The 26,786-nt window shown below is 35.3% G+C and overlaps 1 protein-coding gene across 13 annotated transcripts in view; it reads right to left on the reverse strand.

Moving 5' to 3' along the window:
• Positions 1-1,203: 1,203 nt before the first annotated feature.
• Positions 1,204-26,786, reverse strand: part of LOC109816218 (ABC transporter B family member 26, chloroplastic) — a 39,014-nt gene continuing 13,431 nt past the window's right edge. For 2 of the 13 annotated variants that reach the window (XM_020381135.3, XM_020381130.3), the window contains 17 exons: positions 24,523-24,567; positions 24,257-24,379; positions 24,046-24,149; positions 23,321-23,375; positions 23,167-23,237; positions 22,279-22,381; positions 17,797-17,932; positions 16,083-16,150; positions 15,940-16,009; positions 15,783-15,856; positions 9,278-9,334; positions 9,126-9,200; positions 2,648-2,722; positions 2,296-2,577; positions 2,114-2,175; positions 1,990-2,050; positions 1,204-1,755 (listed from right to left, as the gene is read on the reverse strand). In XM_020381135.3, the coding sequence (XP_020236724.2) occupies positions 1,675-1,755; positions 1,990-2,050; positions 2,114-2,175; positions 2,296-2,577; positions 2,648-2,722; positions 9,126-9,200; positions 9,278-9,334; positions 15,783-15,856; positions 15,940-16,009; positions 16,083-16,150; positions 17,797-17,932; positions 22,279-22,381; positions 23,167-23,237; positions 23,321-23,375; positions 24,046-24,149; positions 24,257-24,379; positions 24,523-24,567 (1,542 nt within the window). In that variant the 3' untranslated portion in view covers positions 1,204-1,674. Of the gene's footprint in view, positions 1,756-1,989; positions 2,051-2,113; positions 2,176-2,295; positions 2,578-2,647; positions 2,723-9,125; positions 9,201-9,277; positions 9,335-15,782; positions 15,857-15,939; positions 16,151-17,796; positions 17,933-22,278; positions 22,382-23,166; positions 23,238-23,320; positions 23,376-24,045; positions 24,150-24,256; positions 24,380-24,462; positions 24,568-24,913; positions 24,981-26,786 lie in introns of all 13 variants that reach the window. The other 11 variants (XM_029274948.2, XM_020381132.3, XM_083072413.1 and 8 more) reach the window with 10 other exon arrangements.

Consider the following 26,786-nt stretch of genomic DNA (forward strand, 5'->3'; position numbering starts at 1 on the left):
GGATCTTATTTATATCCCAACAAAAGTAACTCATAATTAAGATATGCTTAAAATGGGTCAAAAGTATTCTCCTAGTTTCATTTGGAGACTCTTAAATGAAGTTGTTCATTCACATGCAAAAGCCTCCAAATTGTATGTTAGACACCATATTTTCTATTATGCTCTAACTTGTATTGAAGCTTGTCTTTAATAAGATAATATGAGCATTTTCTACTATGAAAAAAGTTGATATTTAATTAATGCTATTATTGATAAAATGAATGACAATTAAATTTTTTGTATACATATTTTTTTTCTTCTATTTTACCGGTAAAAGATATGAAAATAATAAAAGAAAAAATGAATATATAATAAAAGAGTATAAATATCTAAAAATTGTGAAAACCAAAAAGAGGTATTCCCTTTATATATAGCATAGATTTATATAAATATATAAATAAATTGATATTTCTTATATAATATTAATTATATAATATATTCATTAATTATAATATAATTATTAAATACAGTGAACTTATTGATAATATGTATATATATTAAAAAAATTTAAATGAGCCAATACATATTAAAATTTAATCATTAAAAATTTTAAAATTAATATATTTTTGTATTTATTTTAATTAAAAATATATATTTTTGTAAAAAAATTAAAAATATATTCTAATCCTTAAAATAATGTTTTTAACAGTATTAAACTAAAATAAACCATATATTTTTATATATAAGATAAGAGAGAATTTATAATACTCCAAATTTTTTTAAGAGTAATATGAATTTATTTTATATTTGATCATAAGAGGGAATAACGTTGTAATACACAAACTCAAAGAAAGGAAGAGTAATTTACATTAATACTGTAAGTTAAATAGACTAAGCTTAATTTTAACATAAAAGGGTAGAATAATATATTATCTTTTATAAGGAATTATTCGCATCTTTTAGAGATTTGAGTGTGTAATTTGCTCAAAATTCTTACACCCCATAAGTGTGTGTACGTGTGTATAGTTAATGTACCCTACCTTTTTTCAACCTTAGATATTCTTGAATAGTTGTTAGTGTTGCAAGTTACGAATGGTTTAATTATGAGTACACTTGGAAGTCTGTATGCTCTCCCTCTCCTAATATTGCACCCTCACATTTAATCACACTTTGATTAAGGCCCCAATACTGTGGATCTTGGTGAAATTTTAGATAGGTGAAAAGTTGTGTACTGATAACCAAATTTATTTTATTTTTTTATTCAATATGCAGAAGTATGAAAGGCTTCATACCAATACTCATTCCTCTGTTCCCTAGGCCATCCCTAGTGTGTATGATTGATAACCATTTTAGATATACATCATATTTGATCATTGTAAAAAACTTATATAAAAAGTGATCCTCTTTCGTAGATGTTCCAAATCTACTAGATCACCTACTGTTGTGATCAACATTGTTAAATGGAATCAGAACCTCTCATTGAAAGTGTTCACTGATTAGAAAGGCCAATAAACCAGAGTAGGATAAGGACCTTCGGATTTAGGTGAAACAGCCAAGGACAGTGCAGTGATCGCTTCCGAGAAGCCAAAGACTTATTTTCTCACGAAAGTTAGGTGTTGTGTTCTCTTCAACATTTGGCTTACAGTCTTCAAGCATTCTTCTTCATCACTGCCAAAAGTCTAAATCTAACTTAAATCAAGTCAAAATATCTGCTTGAATTTTATTTAATTTTGCATAGAGCCCATCCCTGAGCAGAAGCTCTTCATGGTCTCCCTTCTGAAAAAGAAAGAATATAAATTAATTATGCATTTGCGTTAAGCTGTCTATGAGAATTGAATTATTAGTGCCAACATCTGGTGTGGAACGGAAGCATTGACCATGATTTACTTTTGGACAGTAATCGAGCTTACTCGATATTACACTTCCACGACTTCATAATGTTTTAAGCATTAAAAGACAATTTTTGGACTAAAATATAAGGTTTAGTATCAAATTTCAACTGGGAATCACCTCAATGATGCGACCATCATCCATAACAAAGATCTTATCAGCAGCTTTAATGGTAGAAAGCCTGTAAAAAATTGGTGATTATAAGGCAACAAATATTAAATAAACAAGATGGTTAAGAACTTACCTATGTGCTATGATTATGATGGTTCTTGTTTTAGATTCATCTTTTAACGCATACAATACCTCCTGAAATAAGAATTACATAACATGTAAACAGATGCATGCTTATATTCTCTTGATAAATACAGAAAGAGTTACTGAAAATGGAAATTATAACTTTAAGAAACTGCAATTTGAGAAAGATACCTTAATATAATGCTCACTCTCAGAATCTAGAGCACTGGTGGCTTCATCAAGTATCATAATAACAGGGTCCCTAAGAATGGCTCTGGCGATGGCAATTCGCTGCTTTTGTCCACCACTAAGTGCATTGTCATCAACTAGGGTTTTATATCCATTAGGAAGTGAAGATATAAAGTCATGGGCATAGGCCTTTTTCGCTGCCCATTCAATATCTTCTTGTTTTATGTTCCTAGGGCAACCATACTTTATGTTTGACTTGATGTCCATATGAAAGAGACGGGGTTCCTGTTTGAAACATAAAATTTCAGGAAATGAATTCTTAATTACATATGAAATACAGTTTTAGTAGTCTAACCTGTGAAACATATCCGATGTTCTGCCTCAGCCACCTGATATCCAACTCTTTAAGAGGGAACCCATCAATATATATCTGTACATAAATGTAGATGCAGATGCATTAGAAATGATTGTGAATAATTGATGGAATAACACTAAGGTCAAGAAAACCAAGAGGTGATATATTGAAGGAGGCAAGAGGAATGAGTTAGTGTTGAAAAACCATAGGAGGAGTAAGCCTACTTTTGGGCCTTAGCTCCTAAGTTTTTATAACATTTATTTTTATTCCTATTTTTGCCCTTGTCTTTAATTTCCTATTTTACCCTTGTATTTTGGGGTATCTTAGTCATAAGATTTATTTTCTTTTGTATTTCCCATTTTACCCTTGTATTATGGGGTGCTTTAGATCATAGGTTTTTAATTTTGGGCTAAGGTATTTAATTAGGGAGCTAGACGCATTTTTGGTGGTGTTTGGACATGTTTTTGGACTTAGAAAAGCTTAGGCCCAAGTGGAGGGCAAAGGTTACATGGTCTTATCATGCACCTAGATGTAGCCTAACTAAACCCAAAGATTCCATCCTTGGCCACCAAGTTGCATCTAAGGTTAATTTGGGTTTCATTTAGTGTGCATTTGGCACCCTAAATGCAACCCTAGATGCCTCCCATTCCTATAAATACCCTAGGCACCACACCTTGTAAATACTTTGGATATTGAATATAAAGAGAGCCTTTTGTGCCTTTATATCTTTCCTTAGTCACCCTTGGCTAATTCGGCCACCTCCCTCCCATCTCCACCTTGAGAGAAACAACCCTAGAAGTGACTTTCATCATCATGAAGTGAGCCAACCCTAGAGTACCTTTCTCAAGCATTTCCTCAAACACCTTCTACCCAACCTCCATTTTCGTCCATTCCATCATCATCCACCCTAAAACCTTGTGCCACCTTGAAGAACTTGATCCTTGGTGTAGGCGTCCTCTTCCTTTGCTCATCATCTCATGTTCATGCAAGTAAGGATGCCATCATGTGGTATCTAGAGCCTTGGTTCTTCATGGGTAACATTCTCTTTGTCACTAAATATTTTTGGTCATGTTATGTCTTCCTTGATTGTCTTCTAAGTGTGCTTAAATGAATCATCATAATTGTCATATTTTGATGATCCATAAATTTCCTTTCATGTGTTGATTCATACCATATCTTCCTTGTGAATCATCTTGGAATTTTAGGCTTTCTTATTTAGGTTCTTGCCTTTTTCTTTAAATTTTTTAGTTGTTGGAAATTTTGGGCTGCATGATATATTGATGCTTTTTATTTTTTATCCATCCGGTTTTGTCATAAGCTTGTCTCCTTTGAACTACCTTGAAAGAAATTCCAAGTTTTTATGCTTAACCATTGAAATGAGAAAAATATGACATGCATGCCACTTGTTTGATGAAATGGCCGTGAGTCCTTGATGTGCTTTAGAGAGTCAATCATGCATGCTAATTAGTTCTAACATGTTCTACATTCCCAAAATATCATGTGTGATTAATTTCTTTGCACATATTTGATCAAAAATTTTCGGCCACTTTGTATATTTCCTAGTGCACTTACATGCCTACATGTTGTTTGATGTTTTGAGTATGAAAATGACTTTATGTGCATATTCTTGTTGCTGGACATTGCACATTAAAACCCTTAAGAAAACACTCAAACTTGTCTCATTAAGCGATTATAAGTTGCTAAGAGAATACTCCAAAGATTTTCTCATCAATCAACTTTCACAAGTGTAAAACCCAAGCAAAAGAAGAGTATAAAATTCAAAAAAAAAAAGAGATTGTGGCTGGACCCTTGACCCTAAAACCGAGGCATATCTAAGCCTAAAAAGAAACAAAAAAGAATCAAAGACAAAAGAAAAAGGGAATCTTTGCTAGACTTGTGGAGTTTTGGACCAAATTTTCATACCTTGACACTTGGAGTCATTCTTGGACTTTTGGACAATGCTTATTGACTTTATGATACATTTAATCAAACACCTTAAGTGCATTATTTTCTTTTAAGCCTACTTGTTAAAATTCTATTCTAGTGCCATTCTAGAACTTATTCTTTTGTGTGCTTGCCTTTCTTAATGTGCCTTAATTTTAGTTGTGTCTTCTTTCTACTCTTAAGTTTGTCTCATCAAATTCCACTTGAGTTTAGCTTTTAATTGTGCCTTTATAGTTTTTCTTTCTTGGCCTCTTGTACTCTTGGGTTTTGGTTTCTTCTTGACCTAGGTGAGGAAAGCTTCTAAACACCACACACTTTCTTGGTGGATTGAGTGGAGGGGCTGTCCGATTTGAGTTCAAGGAGCTTTGGAGGATTACACTAAATCAAAGAGTGCAAACACCATTGAAAGGCTAACCTTGGGTGTTTATTGTGAAGGGGTGGAGATTTGAAGACTTGGAGACTCAAAATTTTCTTTTCTTACTTGTTTTTTCTCGATTAAATTTTTGGCCTTTTTGTATTTTGGGCCTTTACTTTCATTCATTTTGGGTTGTAATTGGCCATTTTAAACCTCTTAGTCTTAGGGTAATTCAAGTAGTGCTTGTGGGAGTGGCTTGAATACCACCAAGGTCACTTCAAGCTCCCACCCTAGGAAATCCGACTAGCACATGTTTTATAGCTTTGGTAGTATAATTGCTTAGGTTCTTTTACCTTGCTTGTTTCGTTTTTAGAAGGCTACAATTTGCCTATTAGGGGGTCGTGCACACACACACACACACACACACTTAACTTTATGCAAAAAATTGTTTTGTGAGAAAAGTGTGAAAAGGCTTAGTGATTCTTACTTGAAAAGGCTTGATTTTTAAGTGATTCCTTGTAGTCCACCTCCCTTGATAGTTCACTTTGTACACTTAAGCCTTTTCATACCAATCTTGCACCTTGAAAACCTTTTGTGAAAACCTTTTTATCACTCACTCTTTGTGAAAACCTTTTTACCAACCTTTTGAAAACAAATTTGTGAAAACCTTTTCTTGATCAAAGATGAGTGATCATTCTAGTGTACATGGTCATAATTCTTGTAGTACTAGGTCTAGTGTTAGGGATGAACTTAGGGAATTGAAAGAGTACCTAAGAAAAAAAGAAGAGGAAAACATAAAAAGAGAGGAAGAAATTAGAAAAAGGGAAAAAGAAAATGCAAGGAATAAGGAGGAAATAAAACAACTACTTGAAAAATTAGTTGAGGGGAGAGAAACTAGTGGATCCCAACCTAGGATTGTTCCAACTAGATCTCAAAAAGGCAAAGAAGTTAGAGTTCCTAGGAGTATGCATGAGGAAGAAAATACAACAAGAGAGGAGGAACTTAGAAGGAAAGAAAAAGAAAAGAAAATAGAAAAGAAAGAAAAAATAAAGAAAAGTATAGAGAAGGTTAAAGAGTGGTTAGAAAATGGAAAACAAACAATACTCTTAGAGAAGAGTTAGGAGGATAATGTTTCTTCCAAATGGCTTATGCTTAAAGAAAGTCATTTTACTATTGAAAATGATTTAAAAAAGACTTTCTTCATTCATCAAGACCTTAAATCTTTGTCTCAAATTGCCACTAGTCATGAAGTGGAGATTAAAAAACAAATCCTTTTTAAAGAAAAAGAATCTCAACTTTAAGATTTAGTGAAGAAGAAGTGGACTTCACTTAGTCTCACTTCTTGTGCTACTTCCTTGGTAGTGCCCAAGGAAGATAAGCCTTCCTTCTTTAAGACTCTTTCCACTTTAGTTCCCTTCATAAAGCACCCAACTTTATATTTGTGTGATTTGTTGGATACATCTCACGGTGTCCTATTTTCTATTTTTGATCTTGAGGGAAGTTCAAACTTATTTAAACTTAACTTGGTTACTTCCCTACAAGACAAACTTAGATTATATGAGTTTTCTAGACTCCTCTTAATACCATTTTCTCATATGTATCTAACAAATTATGCAATACAAAGTTGTTTAGGTAATTTTTTAGTTAAGTTTTCTTTATTTTCCAATACATACCTAGGTCATTACATTGGGCACCTCCAACAAGATATTTTAATTTTTAGGACTAATACATTAGTGTGCTATAGTTTTAGTCTTTTTACCTTTTTAGGTTTTAGTTATACACCTAGACTTCACCATGGGGAGTATCCTATCCTTAGCATTAGAGGGTCTAGTCTTTTTAGTTTAGACAATCTTTTTAGCATTTTTAGTGGAACTCCTATTAGGATACACTTTCCATTTCTATCATATATTGTCACCTTTAATGCTTATTTTTATGTTTTTGTTGGTCATGAAGCCCACCATGAAGAACCTCTTGATTTGAGGTCAAATCCTTTTAAAGAAGGAGAGAATGATGGAATAACACTAAGGCCAAGAAGACCAAGAGGTGATATATTGAAGGAGGCAAGAGGAATGGGTTAGTGTTGAAAAACCATAGGAGGAGTAAGCCTACTTTTGGGCCTCAGCTCTTAAGTTTTTATAGCATTTATTTTTATTCCTATTTTTGCCCTTGTCTTTAATTTTCTATTTTACCCTTTTATTTTGGGGTATCTTAGTCATAGGATTTATTTTCTTTTGTATTTTCCATTTTACCCTTGTATTATGGGGTGTTTTAGATCATAGGTTTTTAATTTTGGGCTAGGGTATTTAATTAGGGAGCTAGACGCATTTTTGGTGGTGTTTGGACATGTTTTTGGACTTAGAAAGGCTTAGGCCCAAGTGGAGGGCAAAGGTTGCATAGTCTTATCATGCACCTAGATGTAGCCTAACTAAACCCAAAGATTCTATCCTTGGCCACCAAGTTGCATCTAAGGTTAATTTGGGTTTCATTTAGTGTGCATTTGGCACCCTAAATGCAACCCTAGATGCCTCTCACTCCTATAAATACCCTAGGCACCACACCTTGTAAATACTTTGGATATTGAATATAAAGAGAGCCTTTTGTGCCTTTATATCTTTCCTTAGTCACCCTTGGCTAATTCGGCCACCTCCCTCCCATCTCCACCTTGAGAGAAACAACCCTAGAAGTGGCCTTCATCATCATGAAGTGAGCCAACCCTAGAGTACCTTTCTCAAGCATTTCCTCAAACACCTTCTACCCAACCTCCATTTTCATCCATTCCATCATCATCCACCCTAAAACCTTGTGCCACCTTGAAGAACTTGATCCTTGGTGTAGGCGTCCTCTTCCTTTGCTCATCATCTTATGTTCATGCAAGTAAGGATGCCATCAATAATGTTATGTATATAAACATTATTGATAGTGACATCACACTTCCAATTAGTCAAAATAGGTCATTAAATTTATGTCATGTATGTCAAAGATCAAGAAGCCAAGGTTCTGCAGCAATTTAAAAATTATGCCCTTCACTGATTTGTTAAGTGGGAGAGGAAAACTTGCAAAGTTATACTTGTTCGGGGACAATCTCTTTGCCTGTTTGCTAGCAATTTCATCACTATTATCATTGTTGTTAACCTTTATTGCAGTTTATCACCTATGTTTCACAATTTCACAAATTGTCACCTAACTATCAAAATTGCATATTTTGCCACCTAAGTTTCAAAACATTACATATTTTGTTACTCTGTTCGTTAACTGTCTGACACCCTTCAGTTGACAGCTGACATACTTGGCTCTTTATTGCTAATACGACATGTTGATTGCTGAGGTGGCTTATGGATGTTAATGGTCAATGTCACAAGTCAGCTATTAATATGTCAGGCTAGCGATCAATTGACATATTGGCAATACGTGTGAAATTTTGAAAGTTGAATGATAAAATATGCAATTTGAAAATTGGGTGACAAAATTTGTGAAATTGTGAAATATGGGTGACAGAAAGTGCAACCAAGCCTTGTTATTATTTCCCTCTTTAGGAGTATTTTTATGCTCTTCAACTTGTATTTTACTCCTTTAAAATTATTTAAACAAAAACGACTTGTTTTTCTAACTCAAAGCTATGTAGAGAGATCAAATATGCCAACAAAATAAAATATTCACAAAAAGTTACAAGTGAAATATGTCACATTCAAGTCCAACCATCTGAGTCTGATAAAAACTATTTGTCATAATTGTAAACTTTAGACATGTAAGCATAGCATAGAATGTACATCTTTAGAGTCTATTACCATCATTTCCGGTAGATTAGCTAGCATGAGCCTTATGTTTGGCCTAGTCCGTGGTAGTCACTATCTTAATGATGCAGAATATTAAAAACAAAGGTTTTCCAATTCAGGAGCAATCACTTAACAAGATCATGACCTCACTGGATTTTCTTCTAGATATTACTTACTCGAGAAGGCAGGAAGCTTGTAGAATATGCTGCTCTATTTTTTTATTTGCTCAAGTTTGTTCTCTTTGTTACTACGTAAATGTGCATAAACATTTATTGGTGTGGTAGCAACAAAAACATGATTCAAACTAACAACGAACCAAGTAGTGGATGATGAGCATGCAGCTCTTTCTTTTTCATAAATAAAAGAAATTTCCAATTACTAGGATTGAAAGATATAAAGTGTTTACCTGACCACTACTAGGCTCATAGAGACGGAGTAAAAGGTTGAATAATGTGCTCTTTCCACTACCACTTAGACCAACCTTGGCATGGTAGAGATGTCCAGTTAACCTTTGAGCATTACCAATACTAAATCACAAGGAATGAAGAAAAATCTTACAATGGCAATGACTTGATTTGCTTCTATGGAGAAGTTTAAGTGTTCTAGAACAGGCATCTGTTCAAATGTAGGAAACAATTGAAATTTAACAATTAATCAGCTATATATACACCCGGGCCATGCCCAATAGTGAAAGAGATGCCAGGTAAGTCAATATTGAAAGGTATACAAGGATGTTGAATATTACAAATTACAATGTCATTGGGTTAAAAATATTTGTTGTGACAAGTCCAGTGCACATGATAAAGTGACTGACTAACCAAAATAAAATGAACCGAGTATCTATAATACAAAGCTCCTTAATTAAAAAGAAAATACAAAATATAATAGGAACTGGACCAGAAAAAAAAAAAGTTAAGAAATAGAGATGAACTTCTATTGAATATCTTTCTTCTCTGTATTTCTGAAGGTTCAAGAGGAAAGATGGAAAAGATAGAATACAAAGAATTTTCCCTATACCAGGAAATTTAGAGTCCTGGCTTTTCCCACCTAACCTCTGTTCCTGTCCTGAAACCAAAATTGATATCTCTCACTTCCTATTATTTATCATTTTATTCCTCTCTCTTTCTAACTGTTAGGGGTCTGCTAATTATACTGCTTCATAAAAGTTTACACTTATCCTCAAAGTGAAAAACTCTCCTTCAGCCATGATCATGACCCTACAGCCACCAAATACCCTCTTTTTCTTCTGAACATTCCTTCGTTAACATTACAGGAAATTGTTTGTCCTTGCATACATGATGACAGAACACCAATTTTGAATTTGAAAGGAGAATTTGAATGAATTCAATAATACTGTCAGATAAAACTCTGTTAGAGATTATGTTAAATTCATAACTAGGGATATTATATGCTGTATGTAATTATGTACATTAAGGCAATCATTATTCATGATCGTTATAAATAAAAAGCCTCCAGTCCTATGTAAATCAGACACATGGAATTCATCATGTCTCACACACTCTTCTTTCCTCTCTCTCTCTCTTAACATGGTATTTAGAGCCTGACAAGAAACAATCCTAATCTGTGAATACCCAAGTGCTCACTGTCCATTGGTGATTTTTTTTTTCCTGGAAACTGTTTCTTTAGTTTCTGGTCTACCTCTTCATCTATGGCTGTGTTTCTCTTCCCATTCACCTTTTCCTCTCATTTTTCTCACAATTTTGCCGTTATTTGTCAGCATAAACCTAAGTTCTGGTGACCACCCCCTAGATCATGGTAACAAACCCAAGACCGGTCAGCCCCTAAAGTTTGGCAGCAATTTAAGCCACAATATCCCAACCTGTGTTACAAATGTCTCGCATTTTTCTCTATCCTTGCATCATTCTCTGCACATGGTGGCACGTAAGCAACAAGTTATGGTCACTGTCACTGCCACTCAACTTGTCCTAGTGTGCTCATACCCAATCTATGCTAACTTCTTCATATGGGTTTCATGCCTCACTGCTTAGCATTTTTGGCACTCTGTATAGCTTTTCTCTCTATCCCTCCCAAGGCTGATGCCTCTATTTTCACCATGTCACTGCCGTGCTCTACTGACAGTTTGGATGGGAGAACTATGTTTACTGCGGTTCAGCTTTGGTTTCGTGGTCAAGGACGTGCCGACCACTTAACCACTCATTTTTCTGCAATTGTTACCGATAAGCATGAGCAGTGGCAACAAATTGATGCCTCACTGTGTACGGTTCTTTGGTTTTCTATTGCTCTGAACCTTCAACATTCTTATCAAGCATTCGACACATGTTATGATGTTTGGCACAAGGCCAAGAAAGTTTACGTTAATAATGTTCAACGTCTTTACAACGTCATCACCACTATGATGACCACTAAGCTTGAGAATAGGGACATACAGACATATTTGAGTAAGCTTGATCGTCTGATTGCTGATTACAATAATTTAATGCCTTACCCCTCTGATGTGGCAAGCTTTGAGAAACAACGAAATCAGTTCTTCATGATTCTTGCACTTGCTGGTCTTCCTCCTGAGCTTGAGTCTGTCCGTAATCAGATTTTGTCTGCCCCTATTATTCCTACATACGACATTGTTAATGAACAATTGTTGCGTCTCTCCATCTCTCATATTGTGGCTACTCCTTCTGCAACTGCTGCAGACTCCTCTGCTCTTGTTTCTCACTCATCTAATCGTGGTAATGGACGTAACGACGGTCGTGGAAAACAGAATCGTCGTTGCAATTATTCCACCTCTTTGGTCATCTTGAAGTCAACTGTCGCAAAAAGGCTCGAGAACAGTCATCATCAGCGAATGTTGCTCATGTGCCCAATACTACCTCCTCTGCCGGCTCTTCCTCTCTTACAGATGTCACTATTTCTGCCTCTGACTATCAAGATCTTCTTCAGCTTCGAGCAGCCCAACAATCTGCCTCGCCTGCCACTACCGTGGCTCACTCTGGTAATCCTGTAGCCTTTATGTCTCAGTCTCCTTCTCTTGGACCTTGGATTCTTGACTCCGGTGCATCTGATCATATGACTGGTAATCAATCTTATTTCTCTAAATTGTCTTTCTTCGACTCCTTGCCACCTGTTACTCTTGCCGATGGTTCTCAAATTAAAGTTCATGGTATTGGTCAAATTCACCCACTCCCTCACCTCCCTTTACACTATTCTGTTTGTTCCTGGTTGTCCTTTTAATTTAATTTTCATTAGCAAACTCACCAGTACCCTTGATTTCTCTGTGTTGTTTATTAATAATTCTGTTCTTATTCAGGATCGGCATACTGGACAGACGATTGGAGCAGGACATGAGTCTGGGGGATTGTATCGTCTCTCATCACTGATTGCGTGTGTTTCCACCTCTGCCGATCTTGCTCATCAACGTCTTGGTCATCCCAGTTTGGAGAAATTACGACTTTTAGTTCCTAGCCTTTCTACCGTTAAAAACATCCAGTGTGAGTCATGTCAATTAGGGAAACATGTCTGTCAGTCTTATCAATCTAGTGTCCATAAATGTGTTGCGTCACCATTTACCCTGGTTCACTCCGATATTTAGGGACCTAGTCGAGTCTGTTCAACTTTAGGTTATTCTTATTTTGTTACCTTTATTGATGATTTTTCGCGTTGTACTTGGGTTTTCTTAATGAAACACCGTTCTGATGTTTTTCACATTTTTCAAAGTTTTTTCAGTGAAATTGCTTCTCAATTTGGTCAATCTATTAAAATCTTACGCACTGATAATGCAAAAGAGTATTTATCTTCAAAATTCCAGTCTTTTCTTTCCTCCCAAGGTATTTTTCATCAGACCTCTTGTGCCCACACACCACAGCAAAATGGTGTAGCTGAACGCAAAAATCGTCATTTGGTTGAGACAGCTCGTACTATTCTCCTTCATCACAAAGTTCCACTTCGATTATGGGGTGATGCGATTCTTACTGCCTATTACTTGATTAATCGCATGCCCTCCTCTGTTCTCAGCAATCAAATCCCATACACCATCTTGTATCTACAAAAAGATCTCTATCCTGTTCCACTTCATGTCTTTGGTTGTACATGTTTTGTCCAAGATCTCACTCCAGGTAAAGATAAACTTTCTGCTAAGTCTCTCAAGTGTATATTTCTTGGTTATTCTAGACTCCAAAAAGGGTATCGTTGTTTTTGTCCACAACTTCAACGCTATATTGATGTTTCCTTCTTTAAGTCATCCTCTCCTTTCTTTTCTGAGGATATTACTAGTCATACTTCTTTGGATGATCAACCTACTATTCCAACTCCGGCTCCGGCTGTAGTAACTGATCCACCACCATTACTTGTCTATCAGCGTACGACACGTCATCCACAGGTGGTTCCATCTACAACTCCCCCAGCTTCATTTTCTGCTCCAACCGACTCTCTGGCAATGCCTCCTGCACTTGAACATCCTTTGCCTGAGTTACCCATTGCCATTCATAAAGGTATTCGAACTACCCGCAATCCTCATCCTTTATATGCTTGTACTCTTTCCTGTCATCGATTGTCTCCTTCCTACTTTTCTTTTGTTTCCTCTTTGGATTCTGTGTCTATTCCCAAGTCTACAGGTGAAGCTATGGTTGATTCTCGGTGGAGACAGGCGATGCTGGATGAAATGGATGCTTTGCAGACTAGTGGCACGTGGGAGTTGCTACCTTTACCACCTGACAAGTCTACCATTGGTTGTCGCTGGGTGTACACAGTGAAAGTTGCACCAGATGGTAGCATTGACCGCTTTAAAGCGAGATTGGTTGCAAAGGGCTATACTCAAATCTATGGCCTCGATTATGGAGATACTTTCTCCCCTGTCGCCAAGATGACATCTGTTCGCTTGTTTCTTGCTATGGCTGCAATTCGTCATTGGCCACTACACCAATTGGATATTAAAAATGCCTTTTTAAATGGTGAATTGCAAGAAGAGGTTTATATGAATCAGCCCCCTGGCTTTATTGCTTCCGGTGAGACTCACCTGGTTTGTCGTCTTCGTCGTTCTCTTTATGGCTTGAAGCAATCTCCTCGTGCTTGGTTTGGACACTTCAGCTCTGCCTTGATTGAGTTTGGTATGACTCGTTGTGAGACTGACCACTCTGTTTTCTTCCTTCACTCCTCATCTAGAATTTGTATTTATTTAGTGGTGTATGTTGATGACATTATCATTACTGGTGATGACTCTGATGGTATTTGTCGCCTCAAATCTCATCTTCAACGCCAATTTCAGATGAAAGACCTTAGTCCACTTAGATATTTTTTGGGGATCGAGGTTGCCCACTCCACTTCTGGTATTGCAATTTCCCAAAGAAAATATGCTCTGGACATTCTCACTGAGACTGGTATGGTTGACTGCCGCCCTAGTGATACTCCGATGGATCCCAACATCAAGCTTCTTCCTGGTCAGGGGGAGCCATTGGATGACCCAGAAAGATATCGTAGACTTGTTGGCAAACTTAACTATCTTACTGTCACCAGGCCAGACATCGCATTCCCAGTAAGTGTGGTAAGCCAATTCATTAATGATCCTCGTGATATTTATTGGACTGCAGCAATGCGGATACTCAGATATATCAAGAAGGCACCGGGCCGAGGACTACTATACGAGGACAAAGGCAATTCCAAAATTGTCTGTTATTCAGATGCTGATTGGGCAGGATCACCATCAGACAGAAGGTCTACCTCTGGCTATTGTGTTCTAATTGGAGGCAACCTAATTTCATGGAAAAGCAAGAAGCAAACTACAGTTGCTAGATCCACTGCGGAAGCTGAATATCGTGCTATGGCAGCAGTTGCAAGTGAAGTTACATGGCTACAACAACTTCTCAAGCAACTTCAAATTGGAGACACTCAAGGAACTAAACTCATATGTGATAATGAAGCTGCTCTCCACATTGCCTCCAATCCAGTCTTTCATGAGCAGACTAAACACAGAAATAGATTGTCATTTTGTAAGAGAGAAAGTGGTCTCAGGAGAAATCACCACTGAATTTGTCCACTCTAGTGACCAGTTAGCAGATGTGTTCACAAAATCTCTTAAAGGGCCTCGGGTTGATTATATTTGTAACAAGCTTGGTGCATATGATATATATACTCCAGCTTGAGGGGGAGTGTTACAGATATTGTGAATATATTACAGATATTGTAGATACATTATTATGGTTATTATCCTCACTATCAATTAGGGATATGATTAGATTAGTTTCCATAATATAAGAGATTAGTATCTCTATCATTTATTGTATTCACTTTATAAATAAGATTGGTATGTGTACAACAATACACACAATTCCTGAATCACAACAGCCACCAACATCAAACTATGGCTTAAGAACCAAGATTATGTTGATCATCTTAGCACAAGGAATCTGCAGCTGAAAATGACTGTTCTAAGCAGAGTAAGAATGACATCCAGCTTTGTAGTGTCATCCTATCCACTATTCATCCCTCTGATGCAGATATTTTGTTCTCATGAGACATGGAGTATGTCTAGGGGCAGGCAAAGGTTCATTACACCAATGATACTCAACTTCTTTATGCGGTTTGCCAAAGACTCATGAGTGTGCCAAAGACTCATGAGTGTCATTACACCTTGAAGGCTTGATGTTCTACCCGACTGTTTGGACAAGGGTAGTGGTGTTCTCTGTGACATCAATGAACTCTTGCCTCTTGCCAACATCCTTGTTGAGGAATTGGATAGTGACAGAAATTCTTTATGTTGTTGGCTTTGTATGAGCTACATTACATGGTGCTCAAGCTCATGGCAACTACATGAATGGCACACAGAAGGCAAAGGAAGTATCACGAACAATGTAACTAAAATCACCGAATGTGGCATTTAAATAGTAAAATGGAAGTGATTATTTTTTATTCACTGCTTCAGGAAATAATTAAGTGCACATAGAAGAACTAGCTTGCAATTAAAGAGACATCAAATGTCCTAGAAACTGCAAACAACCATCTGCATATAATTTTCAAGCTGAAGTGAGAAACCAAATCACATTTCTTATAACAAATTGAGCAAAAGACATTCAATATAACAAAAACACATATATACCATACTCCTTGCAGGATAATGAAATGATACATTTGCGAACTGAATATGCCCCACTAAACTCTGCAACTTCACTCCTGTATTCAGTGAGAAGTCCAATTAAAAAATAGAAACTCCATACTTGAGGAGTAAGGGGAGCAGTAGACCAACAGTTACTTGCCTTTGGCTAAGAATTGGTCACTGGGCAAAAGATTCATCAGTTGGAAAATTTGTTCAGATGCTCCAATGGACTGCAGTAACGATGTTAAGCTATTTGTCACCCTCCACGTAGCATAAATCAACCACTCGCAGTATAGTACATACTTGGTAAGTTGTTCCACAGTAACACGACATCTGAGAACAGACATACCTCCTAACAGCAGTGCAAATATCTGCAAGTTGTAATTTGACAAAGAAAAAAAAATTGATGTCTTTATAATATATAATATCCCTTAAAAGATGGGAAAATCATAAAAATAAAATAAAATAAAATAAAATGATTCCAAACATTGGTCAGTTTATGAAAAACCTATATTTAAAATTTTTATATAAAATACCAAAGATCGACATAAAACTCTAAAAACTATATGGTTTATGTTAAATATATGATTTGATATGATTTATTTCTTTGTAATTAGGGAAACTTATACAGTGGAAATTAGGGATTCTACTAATTATTACCCGTTATCTTTTATTTCTGTATTTTCTTATTTTCTATTCTTATTCATTATAAATAAAGGATTACATATGTGTGGTAAACATACACAATTCCAATATGCTATTAGAGCTAAAGGAGCTGTAGGTTTTCCGCTGGTGGAATTCCACCAGTAACGCAGTCGTCGACCCCCCCCCCCCCCTCCCTGCTGTCATGCCACCCTTTCTCCAGCATGACCAAACCACTGGAGTTGTCACACTCAGGCAACCACCGTGCAACCAAAAAATGCCATCATTGGCTGCAGCATGCGGCCACATGCGCTGCCTTTCTCTTTAACATCAACCATGTGGTGAGCAGTAACCACACAGTGAATAGTAACCGCAATCCTGGGGCTTTTATTTACTACTCCATCGTGTCTCTCTGATCGACTGTGCGCCACAACTTCCAGCAAGGGGAATCACCAACACACTGACGATCAGTTCTGTCAAAGAACCATCACTCTTCGATGTGCATTGTTCACTGTGTATTTCACGAGTAAATAGTACCAGCAAGATGAACCGAACTGCACCTCAAAGCTTCCATTTGCCATTCAACCGTGCCTCTGATCGACGGTGTGCCATCACTATCGGCAAGGGGAGTCTCCAGTGACCTATTCTGTCTAAGAATGGCCATTATTTGCTGCCTCAAGCTGCCACACTCCAGTGCATAATGTTCATGCGCCCGATGCAAAAGTGCATTTTTGCATGTTTCTGTTGCCAAGTACAATGTCCTTCTTCAACTCTCTCAACAACTTTTTTGCCAGCTCCTCTCCACGAACAAGGTCCCCCATTGACAACCTCGACACCGATCAGTATGTCGCCAACCACTACCCCCGTGCCTCCACTTACCAGCTTGTGAACTTCACGTGCATGCATCCAAACAACTTTTTTCTCCAGTGGCTATGGGTGAACAGTTATTGCAACCACTGTGCCACTATTTGCTGCTTTGTCATGCCTTCGATTGCCAGAATGACCCTCCGACCAGCAAGGCCTGCCTCTGGTGACTAGTTCTATCCAACTCATGTAGCTCACTTGATCACCCAAGCCAATGATGTCCCCACCATGGAAGAGTTTATTGGCAGCAAGTTGATGCTTCCTTGTAACAAGCTCGGCTCTTATGACATGTACACTCTAACTTGAGGGCAAGTGTTAAATATATGAATTTAATAAGACATATATGTTGTCCATGGATGTTGAGTACACGAACTCATCTGAACTATGCGTGTAATGCAATATTTTAAAGGACTTATCCGCAGGCTTCTACACTAGTCCCCTAGTATAAAACAAGATTTTCTTAGTACTAAATTAAGGACAAAACAAGGAAATTCTTACAATAAACCCTCACAATCCTTATCGCTATCGCTGTATTGGGCTTTCAAGCCTCGTGCGTGTCTGTTATTCATGAGTGTTCTAGAGATCTCGCCAAGATTCCATACAAGCGGCCCCACTTGACACTCATAGGTGATTTCATCAAGTGTATGCTGCAAATTATACATCACCCATTAGGGATATGAAAATCATTAAAATGTTTATAAGATGTCAAACTTTTTCATAATCTTATCATCTCCTTAATACAACTTTAGCACTTTCTCACACCATAAGTAGTGATTAAAAAATTAAAATTGATTAAAATCAATGTTAATGCTAACAAAACTAACAAGTGACTTGTTTTCCTCATTGAATAATAGGCATCTTCTTCAAGGATCTCCAATCACAAAAGTTGGATTATCATCATTGTTTCTTTCAAATAACTTCAATAAAATCTCACTCCCCTTGATGTTTATAAATAACTCTTGATGTTTCATAAATAATATCTTCCCTAGGGGTTCAAAGTCAAAAGGATTGGCCAAATCCATTATTGATTACACATAATAATTTTCAATCTTTTTAACCAATTGTTATATAACATCATTTCTTAATTTTGTATTCCCAATGATATATCATGATATATAAAATTCACATATGAAGAACGCTACATTTGACACTATAAATTAAAATTACTCAAAATTGTTAACAATTTACATGGATGTGATAAATGACAATTACTTTTAAGAATTAAACTTAAAGAATTCACATAGCATATACCACAAAGGTATCAACATATTTTATCTATATTGAGTTTAGGGTGGGTCTCATCTCATTCATGAGAACTAGTATATCATAATAATTAATTCTTTTCACTACGGAGAGAATCTCAAGAATTAATTGCCTACATATTTTTATATGATGCCTCGCAATTATTCTTCTCACCCCTCCATCACTCCTCATTTTTTTTCTCTTAACTTTAAATATAAAGTCACTCATAGATGTTCCCAAATTCCAATCTATCAACCCATTTTTTTCCTTTTATATTTAAGTAATGCAGCAAACTCCTCTTCTTTTTTTTTTTTTCTCTTAAATTAACTTTAGATATAAAGTCACTCATAGATGTTCCAAAATTCCAATCTCTCAACAATATACACAGTGCAAGAAATTTTAAAAGAAAACGCATACCTACATAGTTATGCTTTTGACTTCTCATTGGCATCAACCCATTTTTTTTTCTTTTATATTTAATTAATACCACAAATTCAAACCATAGGCATATCAAATTGACCATTTAAAGGAATAACGGTTAACCATCCTAAGTGTAACTTGGGGTTGCCTTCTTTGCAAGCTGACACGTCCTCTTCCTTTCGTTTCTTGGCACCATTCTCCATTTCTCTCTTGTTCCCATGAATGCTCATAAGCTTGGAAGGACACATGCCGTTCAAGTCTCCCATGCACCCCATGCTTGTGCACTTCTTGCCAGAGCCGCCTTGAGGAACCACCAACATCGCATGTCATAGCCATTGACGAGGCTTGCATCAAAGAAATCGAGGCCTCTAATGTTGTCGAGAGTGAACTCGGCCAACGTCGACAGCGAGCATGACTTGCCTCGATAAATGTGTCAAAACTTCTCCGCTATGTACATCCTTCATGATCATCGTTTGCACGACAACTCTACCGAATAGTCCAACCATGAGGTGCCACCATCACTGTCATCCAACCAACATTCCCTCGTTCTTTGAATCAAAAACTGCTTGTGCTAACTCATGCCCAAGTTTCTGTAAGCAACTTGGCTCTAGCCAAAGAATTGGACTACAATGGACAAATAAGTCCTTTAGATTGTTGTCTATGGATGTTGAGTACACAAATTGATCTGAACTCAAGAGGCATGCAATGCACTATTCTAAAGGACTAATGCATAGACTCTCACCAAGATACTATAGAATATTGTCCCTCGACCTCACCACCAATTTCTACTTAGCAAATTGATGCTTCTTGATTAGCCGTATCAATTTGAGGGGGATGTTCAACAGAGAATCTATCATTAATTTTTCTTTCTATTATATAGGTTGAATATTAGAAATAATATAGGCCGTTATTATTCTTTCCAAATAATTGTATTATGAATTTAGTTATCCGTCTTAATTAGCAATTATGGGCTATGAATCATCTTGTAATATTTATAGGAAAAAAAAATATCGAGAGAAAGCAACAAGCAAAAAATTATTAACAATTAGCACCTATGTTTGTTTGTTGTTCTTCATTAGAGGTTGGAGGCAATGGAACTCTTTTCTTTGAAATCTCTGTTTTCAATGATGCCTCCTTTTTCAACTTTTTCAACTCAATAAGTGTTTTAGGAGTTATCTTTGAACAATGTCTAACACCAAATCTTGAGAATTTTAGCAAGTGAGCCTTTACTCAAGTGTTAGTTCCATTGGATAGAACTTCACAAAAGTTGCACTTGATCTGAAAGTTTCCACCTCTAGAAACCTTTCTTAATTTTGTAACATAATAACATAAAGGTTTGGTTTCATCCTCTTTTTTTTTGTATTCGTCTCTACAATAAAAATAAAATAAAAAAATGAAAAAAAGTAGCATTTGTGCTCTTAAATTATAAAAAAAAAATGGAAAAATAGATATATAAAAATAATAGATCATCATAGATTAGTTTCATAGTCTGTAATTATTAAAAAAAACAAAACAAAACAAAAACAGAGATGCAAAAATAATAGAGCATCACATATTGGTTTCATGCTAGGTAATTATAAAAAAAAATGAAATGAAGAGAGACATAAAAATAGTAAAGCATAAAAAATTGGTTTCATGCTCTATAAATAACAAAAATGAAAATGAAAAAACAATGTCATAAAAATAATAGAGCATCATAAATTGTTTCATGCTTTTGTAATTTAAAAAAATAAAATAAAAATAAAAAACAGATACATGAAAGTAATAGAAAATAAAACACAAAAGACATAAAAATGAAAAAGAAAGACTTAAAAATGAAAAGAAAAAAAAACAGATACATCTCCAAACTTTTTCACTTAGTAACCTTATAAGATATAAAGTTGTGCGGTGATTAGAAAAAATGAAAGAAAGAAAATAGAATATATATATATATATATATATATACTCCAGGAGTAAGTATACTGTATACCTAGACTTACTCCGTTCAATAACTCATGTTCTACATCAAATTTCAATGATCCAATCGTTCAATTTAAAGTTCATAATGCATAGATCAATTCTGCAAATTTTTAGAAATTTTGAAAGAATTTGATACTTCATTTCATTAATTCAAATTGACGAATAATCATAAAATCATTTTATACATTCATTCGAATTAATGAAACGAAGTATCAAATGTTTTTCAAATTTTCTAAAAATTTGTAGATTTGATCTATACATTAAGAACTTTAAATTGAACGGTTAGATCGTTAAAATTTGATGTAGAACATGAGTTATTGAACGGAGTAACTAAACCCTAAACCTAGACTTACTCCTAGAGTAAAAGGATCCCTCTTCGTATATATATATATATATATATATATATATATATATATATATATATATATATATATATATATGTTAGGATACAAACAAGTCTCACATCGATAAAATAAGATAAGAAATAACAACTTATATAGCACAAACATACTTCAATGATTGAGAGGCCTTTTGGGTGATGACCAAAAGCAAAACCGTGAGGGCTTAGGCCCAAAGCGGACAATATCTCATCATTGTGGAGTATGCTTGTGTAATAACCTTATAAAAATAACTATCATAAAATAACCCCATCAAGATATATCTATATATATATATATATATATATATAATGGTTCCATTTTAGGTGATTAGAGATTAGAGAAAATGAAAAAGGAGAAGACTTTATTGTGCCATGACGGTGTGGTGGTTCAATTAGCATGGTGGATGGAGGCTAAACGATGTTCTGATTCGTTGACTCTGATTCTCTTACATGAAGGTTAAGTAAGGAGAAAAGAGAGAAAGATTCTCTTCCTTCTTTCTTTTCTTAAAAAGATTTTTTTAAAATTATGAATCTATGGGTTGGAGTATTGGGCCGTGCCCATGTCGGTGTTGGGCTGTGCTCATGTCGGAGTGTTTGACAACTGGGTCATATCGGCTTTGTGTGGGCTGTGTCCGACACCACATCCGTGTTGGATCCATTTCCGACCCGGGGATGTGACTGGCCGAAGGCCCGTCCATGCTTCCTTGTTCATTAGGAGTTCAAATTCTCGCAAAAACAAGTTCAGAACACTATATAAGAGCGAGATTTTTATGATGCAATGACCAAAGGTTTTGAGAAGATCATAAAAAATAAATTGCCTGAGAATGCTTAAGAAGGAGAACATTCATAGACTGGATAAAGGAATCTTTTGAGTCAGTTTATGAAACTTTTAGGTAACCCAAATGGGCAGGTTTCTGTTAGTTATACTTACTGATTGTTAGTTAAGAATAGCAGGAATTGGCAGAGACAGACTGTTTTAGTGAGAGATTAAACCTGAGTTGAACGGTATAAGGTGTTAAAGATCAGGTTCCAGAACCCATAAGACACACTCTCTCGAACATTTATAAATGCCAAGCTCTGTAGCCATTGCTGGTACCTGAATAAATATAGAATAAGTATTATGGATACCAGTATTATTGGAAAAGATATAACCATTTAGAAAATGAATGACAAACTTGCGTATACAATCTAGTATAGTATCAAACACAAGAAGCATAGATGATTCTTTCCTATCAGCTAAAGCTTTCAAAATATCTCGTGGTTAATAATTTAACACTATTATATTATGCTCCTAAAATAGTCAATCACTCTTCTTCTGCAAGTCCTTTAAAGCTATTATAATTGAATCAGTATGGATTTTGTGCAGTTCGCACCTGTAATTTGTTTAATTTTTGGTTCAGGAGAACATGAAATTTAGAGGGTAAGACTGTAGGATCCTTGAACTTGGCATAAATGGATAGGTTACTGTCTAATGTCAATTAAAAGCTTCAGGAAGATGATGATAACCGGTAAGAGTACATTTTACTATGCTACTAAAGTAACTGTTCTATGTATGTGGTTTTAGGTGTAGAGGGAAAGAATAGAATAAAGAGAATAATAGTATTTACTAGTGTACTGTGAGTTTGATATATTACAATATTTAATATGATGAAACATAAAGCACTCCCTGCTTATATTATTAGTCAAAATTAAATATGAAAGCAGATCATAAAATATTAGAAAATGTGAAAATGAAGAAATTAGGAAAAATTTCTGGATACTTAAATATTCTATGATATAATACTGATATTATGAGATATTCCAACAGTAACAATGAAGTCAAAATATAAATATAGATTTTCAGTAAGAATATATAGTAACAGAAAAAATAAAATAAGGCACCTTCCAAATTCATTTTTTAATGTTCCATAAGCTCGGACAATTCTTATTGAAGAAAGTGTCTCCTGAGCAACCTGCAATAGAAAAAGTATTGATAATTAAAATGAGATTCTGGTCACTATTCCAGAAACAATATCTTCTGGTATATAGAGCATACGTCATTGGCACAAGCTGTGAAATCTTGGATTAACTTTGCTGCCTTTCTTTGATACCTATTAAAACAACAAATACATGCTTCAGACCATCAGCACTACAAAGGTGTGAATAAAACCACGGGGTTAAAATATCTATGTATTATTTATATCTATAAACATATAAGCATATGCGTAATCACCTTAGACAACTTTTTTTCATTTTTAAATGCTCCAAAGAAAACCCTTCATCTCATAGAGGAAGATTTATAGAAAAACTTAAACTACATAAAGCTCATTATGCAAAACTATTTCATACAAAATTAAGGCAAAATAGAACTGTAAAAAATTTCTAACTGAGACAAACATGATGATGTGTACGTCAGCAGCAATTTACTGGCATAACTTCGCTTCACTAGATTATTATGCAAAAAATTGTACTTCTTATTTATAAATTTATATCAATTCATTAAGCAAACAATAATAGAAAGGATACAATGTAACAATTAAAAAAAAAAAACTAGAAAGCCAATCTGAGGGAAGGAAATCATAATCAAATTAAGCATGGATCAGAAATTCAAAAGGCTTTATTTGGATACAAAAATAATTTCATTAAGATGAAAGGAAAATGAAAACAAACAGATAAGAAGACGAGAGATTAAAAAAAAACAACAAAAGAGAACCTAAAGACAAAAAATATAATGAAGAAAAACTACACGTTTAACATAGGGAAGATGTTACTGATGCTTACTGTCCAAAAACCAGGAAAATTGCGGATAAAATAGAACAAATCACCAAGGCTGATAATGCCAGAGGCCAAGATAAAGCCATCAAATTAATTATTGCTCCTGTTCCCTAGATATAAAATAAAAGAACAGATAATACCAGAGGGAAAGATAGAGTATTGAATTTAAAAAAAATAAAAAAAATAAAAGATTCATGTGTAATGTAAGAATTAAGACCTGACAAGTGTTGCGTAATATAAGCTGAAGATCATTTCCTATAACATGGGATAGTCGTTGACAATCAGCTGCAAGCCTGCTTGTCAAGTCACCAACTCGTTCTTTATCAAAATACGATATGTCCTACATCACACATAATACAAGCATATGCCATAGGTAACTAGAAGAAAAGAAAAAAAGATATAGAAAAACAACACATAATTTACCAAAAAATATTCCAAAGAACACCCAGTAGACTGTATATTTTCATTTTGTAAAATGCATACCTGAAAAAGAATCGCTGTATATAAGTTTTCTCGTAGATGCTTTACCTGAAAAATGATGCATGTAACATTGGATGGTGACATATGCTCTGAATCTTAGACAACATGAACATTGCTATAAAGAATAACGCATAACACTAGAGGGGGAGAAATGTTCTACAATAGCAATAGAACTACGAGAAGCGGGCAATTCCAAGCAGTTATACACATGGAATAAATGATTTAATCAATGTAGAAAATTGAAATTGCACAAAGAAATAGTGAATACAGAAATTGAATTTATTTATTAAAAAGGCAAGGGAAAATTTTCAAGTCTTATGACTTAATGGAAATGTTGGAGCATCAGAGAAATGGATAAGAAAAGGTTGGTAATTGTGTTAATAAGCAGTTTAACCATTCTTTATTAAGCATTTTGTCTTGGTCCAACATTCCTCATGGCTTGTTCTAGGTTGAAAATTCTCCTGAAAAGAATGCAAGAACGAACCCAAAATATCATAACATCATTTTTTATGGTAAAAAACAAGAAGAAAAAAGTTATCATAATACAAGGGAAAAAAGTACAAAATGTTCAATGGAAACCACAAAGCTGAGAGATAATAAACTAGAAAAACCCACACAAGAAACCAAAAAGAGTTGATCCATATAGTTAAACTGATAAGCAAACCACCCAAAAAAAAATCCCTACCTTAATGAAAACCTTCAAAACTTCTGCACAAAAGGGGAGATTCTAAACTAAAATAAGTCAAAGTAACTCTCCCTTAACCTTGAAGACTGAACCAACTTTAAAAGTTAATCAAAACCAATTTAAGCCTTCAATTTCCTTCAGGTCCTCCGGAATTTTCTGTGGTGGCTGAACATTGAAATTCCTTTTACACAATCTTCATACCAAGGACATTGGTGAAACTGAACTGAAAAGATCATTGAAACATCCTTACCCCAACAGGTATAACCACGAAAAAAATGAAATGAATGAATGTATTAGGCATGTTTATTCTAGGAGGCAACAAGGAGTTGATGTAATTGATAATGGACCAAAAGAGTAGTTTAGCCATGGCCTAGAGAGCGAATGGTGAACAAATCACCTAACTGAGTGGGTGTGGATCATAAAAGGATCACTGTGTAAAGGTGAAGAGGAGGGGGAAAAATCTATAGTGTTTTCATTGGGTTGGCTGTACCTACAGCCTTTCTTTTTCTTCTTTCTTCCTTTTAAATCTTTCCTAAAATTTCCAAACATCACTGGTTGTAAGGAGCTAAGCTATCTTTCTCCACTAGTCAATGCAGCTAACAGTTCCTTAAGAACATATATGAACTGCTATAAGCACAATAGGAAACTATTGAAAATAGGAATAATTAAGAGATACGAGCTTTAATGTTCATTTTTCTAAGTAGCCTAGATACCTGGTACAACTCGGTTCAATGCATCTTAGGAAGTAGCTGATGATATTATGCCATGAGACCAGGTTCAAATTTCAAAACAAGCCAAGAGGAGCGAGATAGACTTAAAGAAAAAAGGCTCGAACTCTTATTGAGCTTTGGGTCAATTTTAGTAGTCTACTTTCTCTTCTTTATAAATATTTTTCCTTGAAAATATTTAGTTGAAAGAGAGGATCTTATTAATTTGTATCACAATCCCACGGACAACACCACTTGTTAAGGTACCCCATACACATGTCTACATTGATATGATATTGTCCACTTTGAATCTAAATCATCATAGTTGTGCTTTTGGTTATCTCCCAAAAGGCCTCAATTGTATGGTATCAAAGCCTAGAGCTTATCTTCTTCATTTGCCTATTTTGGTAGGCATCACCTAGTTTGCCAAGCACCCATGGAAGGGGGTATTGAGAAGCCCTACATCACATGCCTCAATTCTCTGGGTACGGTTTATATATCTATTGGACAGCTTCACTTAATGCCAATTGGTTTTAAGATGAAATTTAACATATTTTATTAATTTTAACCTTGTATTTTATGAGTCAAATAGTGTAAAAATTTATTTTCTTGTAATTTTCTTTTTAGGGATGTAATTAGTATTTTAGGAAAGTGTAACTAGTAATGGGATATGTGCTTATTGGGCTTGATTGGCCCATGAGAGAGTGGGGAGTACATGGCCCCAAGGTGGACGTCCAAGAGGAGTATATCACACCTTTCATGGTTCATTCAAGCTCCAACAAATCACATGTTACACCTAGTCACACTTTTAGCACCTTGCCATATGACATGCTCTTATTGACTCTTCTAGATATAGGATGTTGACATCTAATCAC

Source organism: Cajanus cajan, chromosome 4, assembly GCF_000230855.2.
Source record: "Cajanus cajan strain Asha chromosome 4, NIPB_CcT2T_4, whole genome shotgun sequence".
In the NCBI taxonomy this organism is placed as follows: domain Eukaryota; kingdom Viridiplantae; phylum Streptophyta; class Magnoliopsida; order Fabales; family Fabaceae; genus Cajanus; species Cajanus cajan.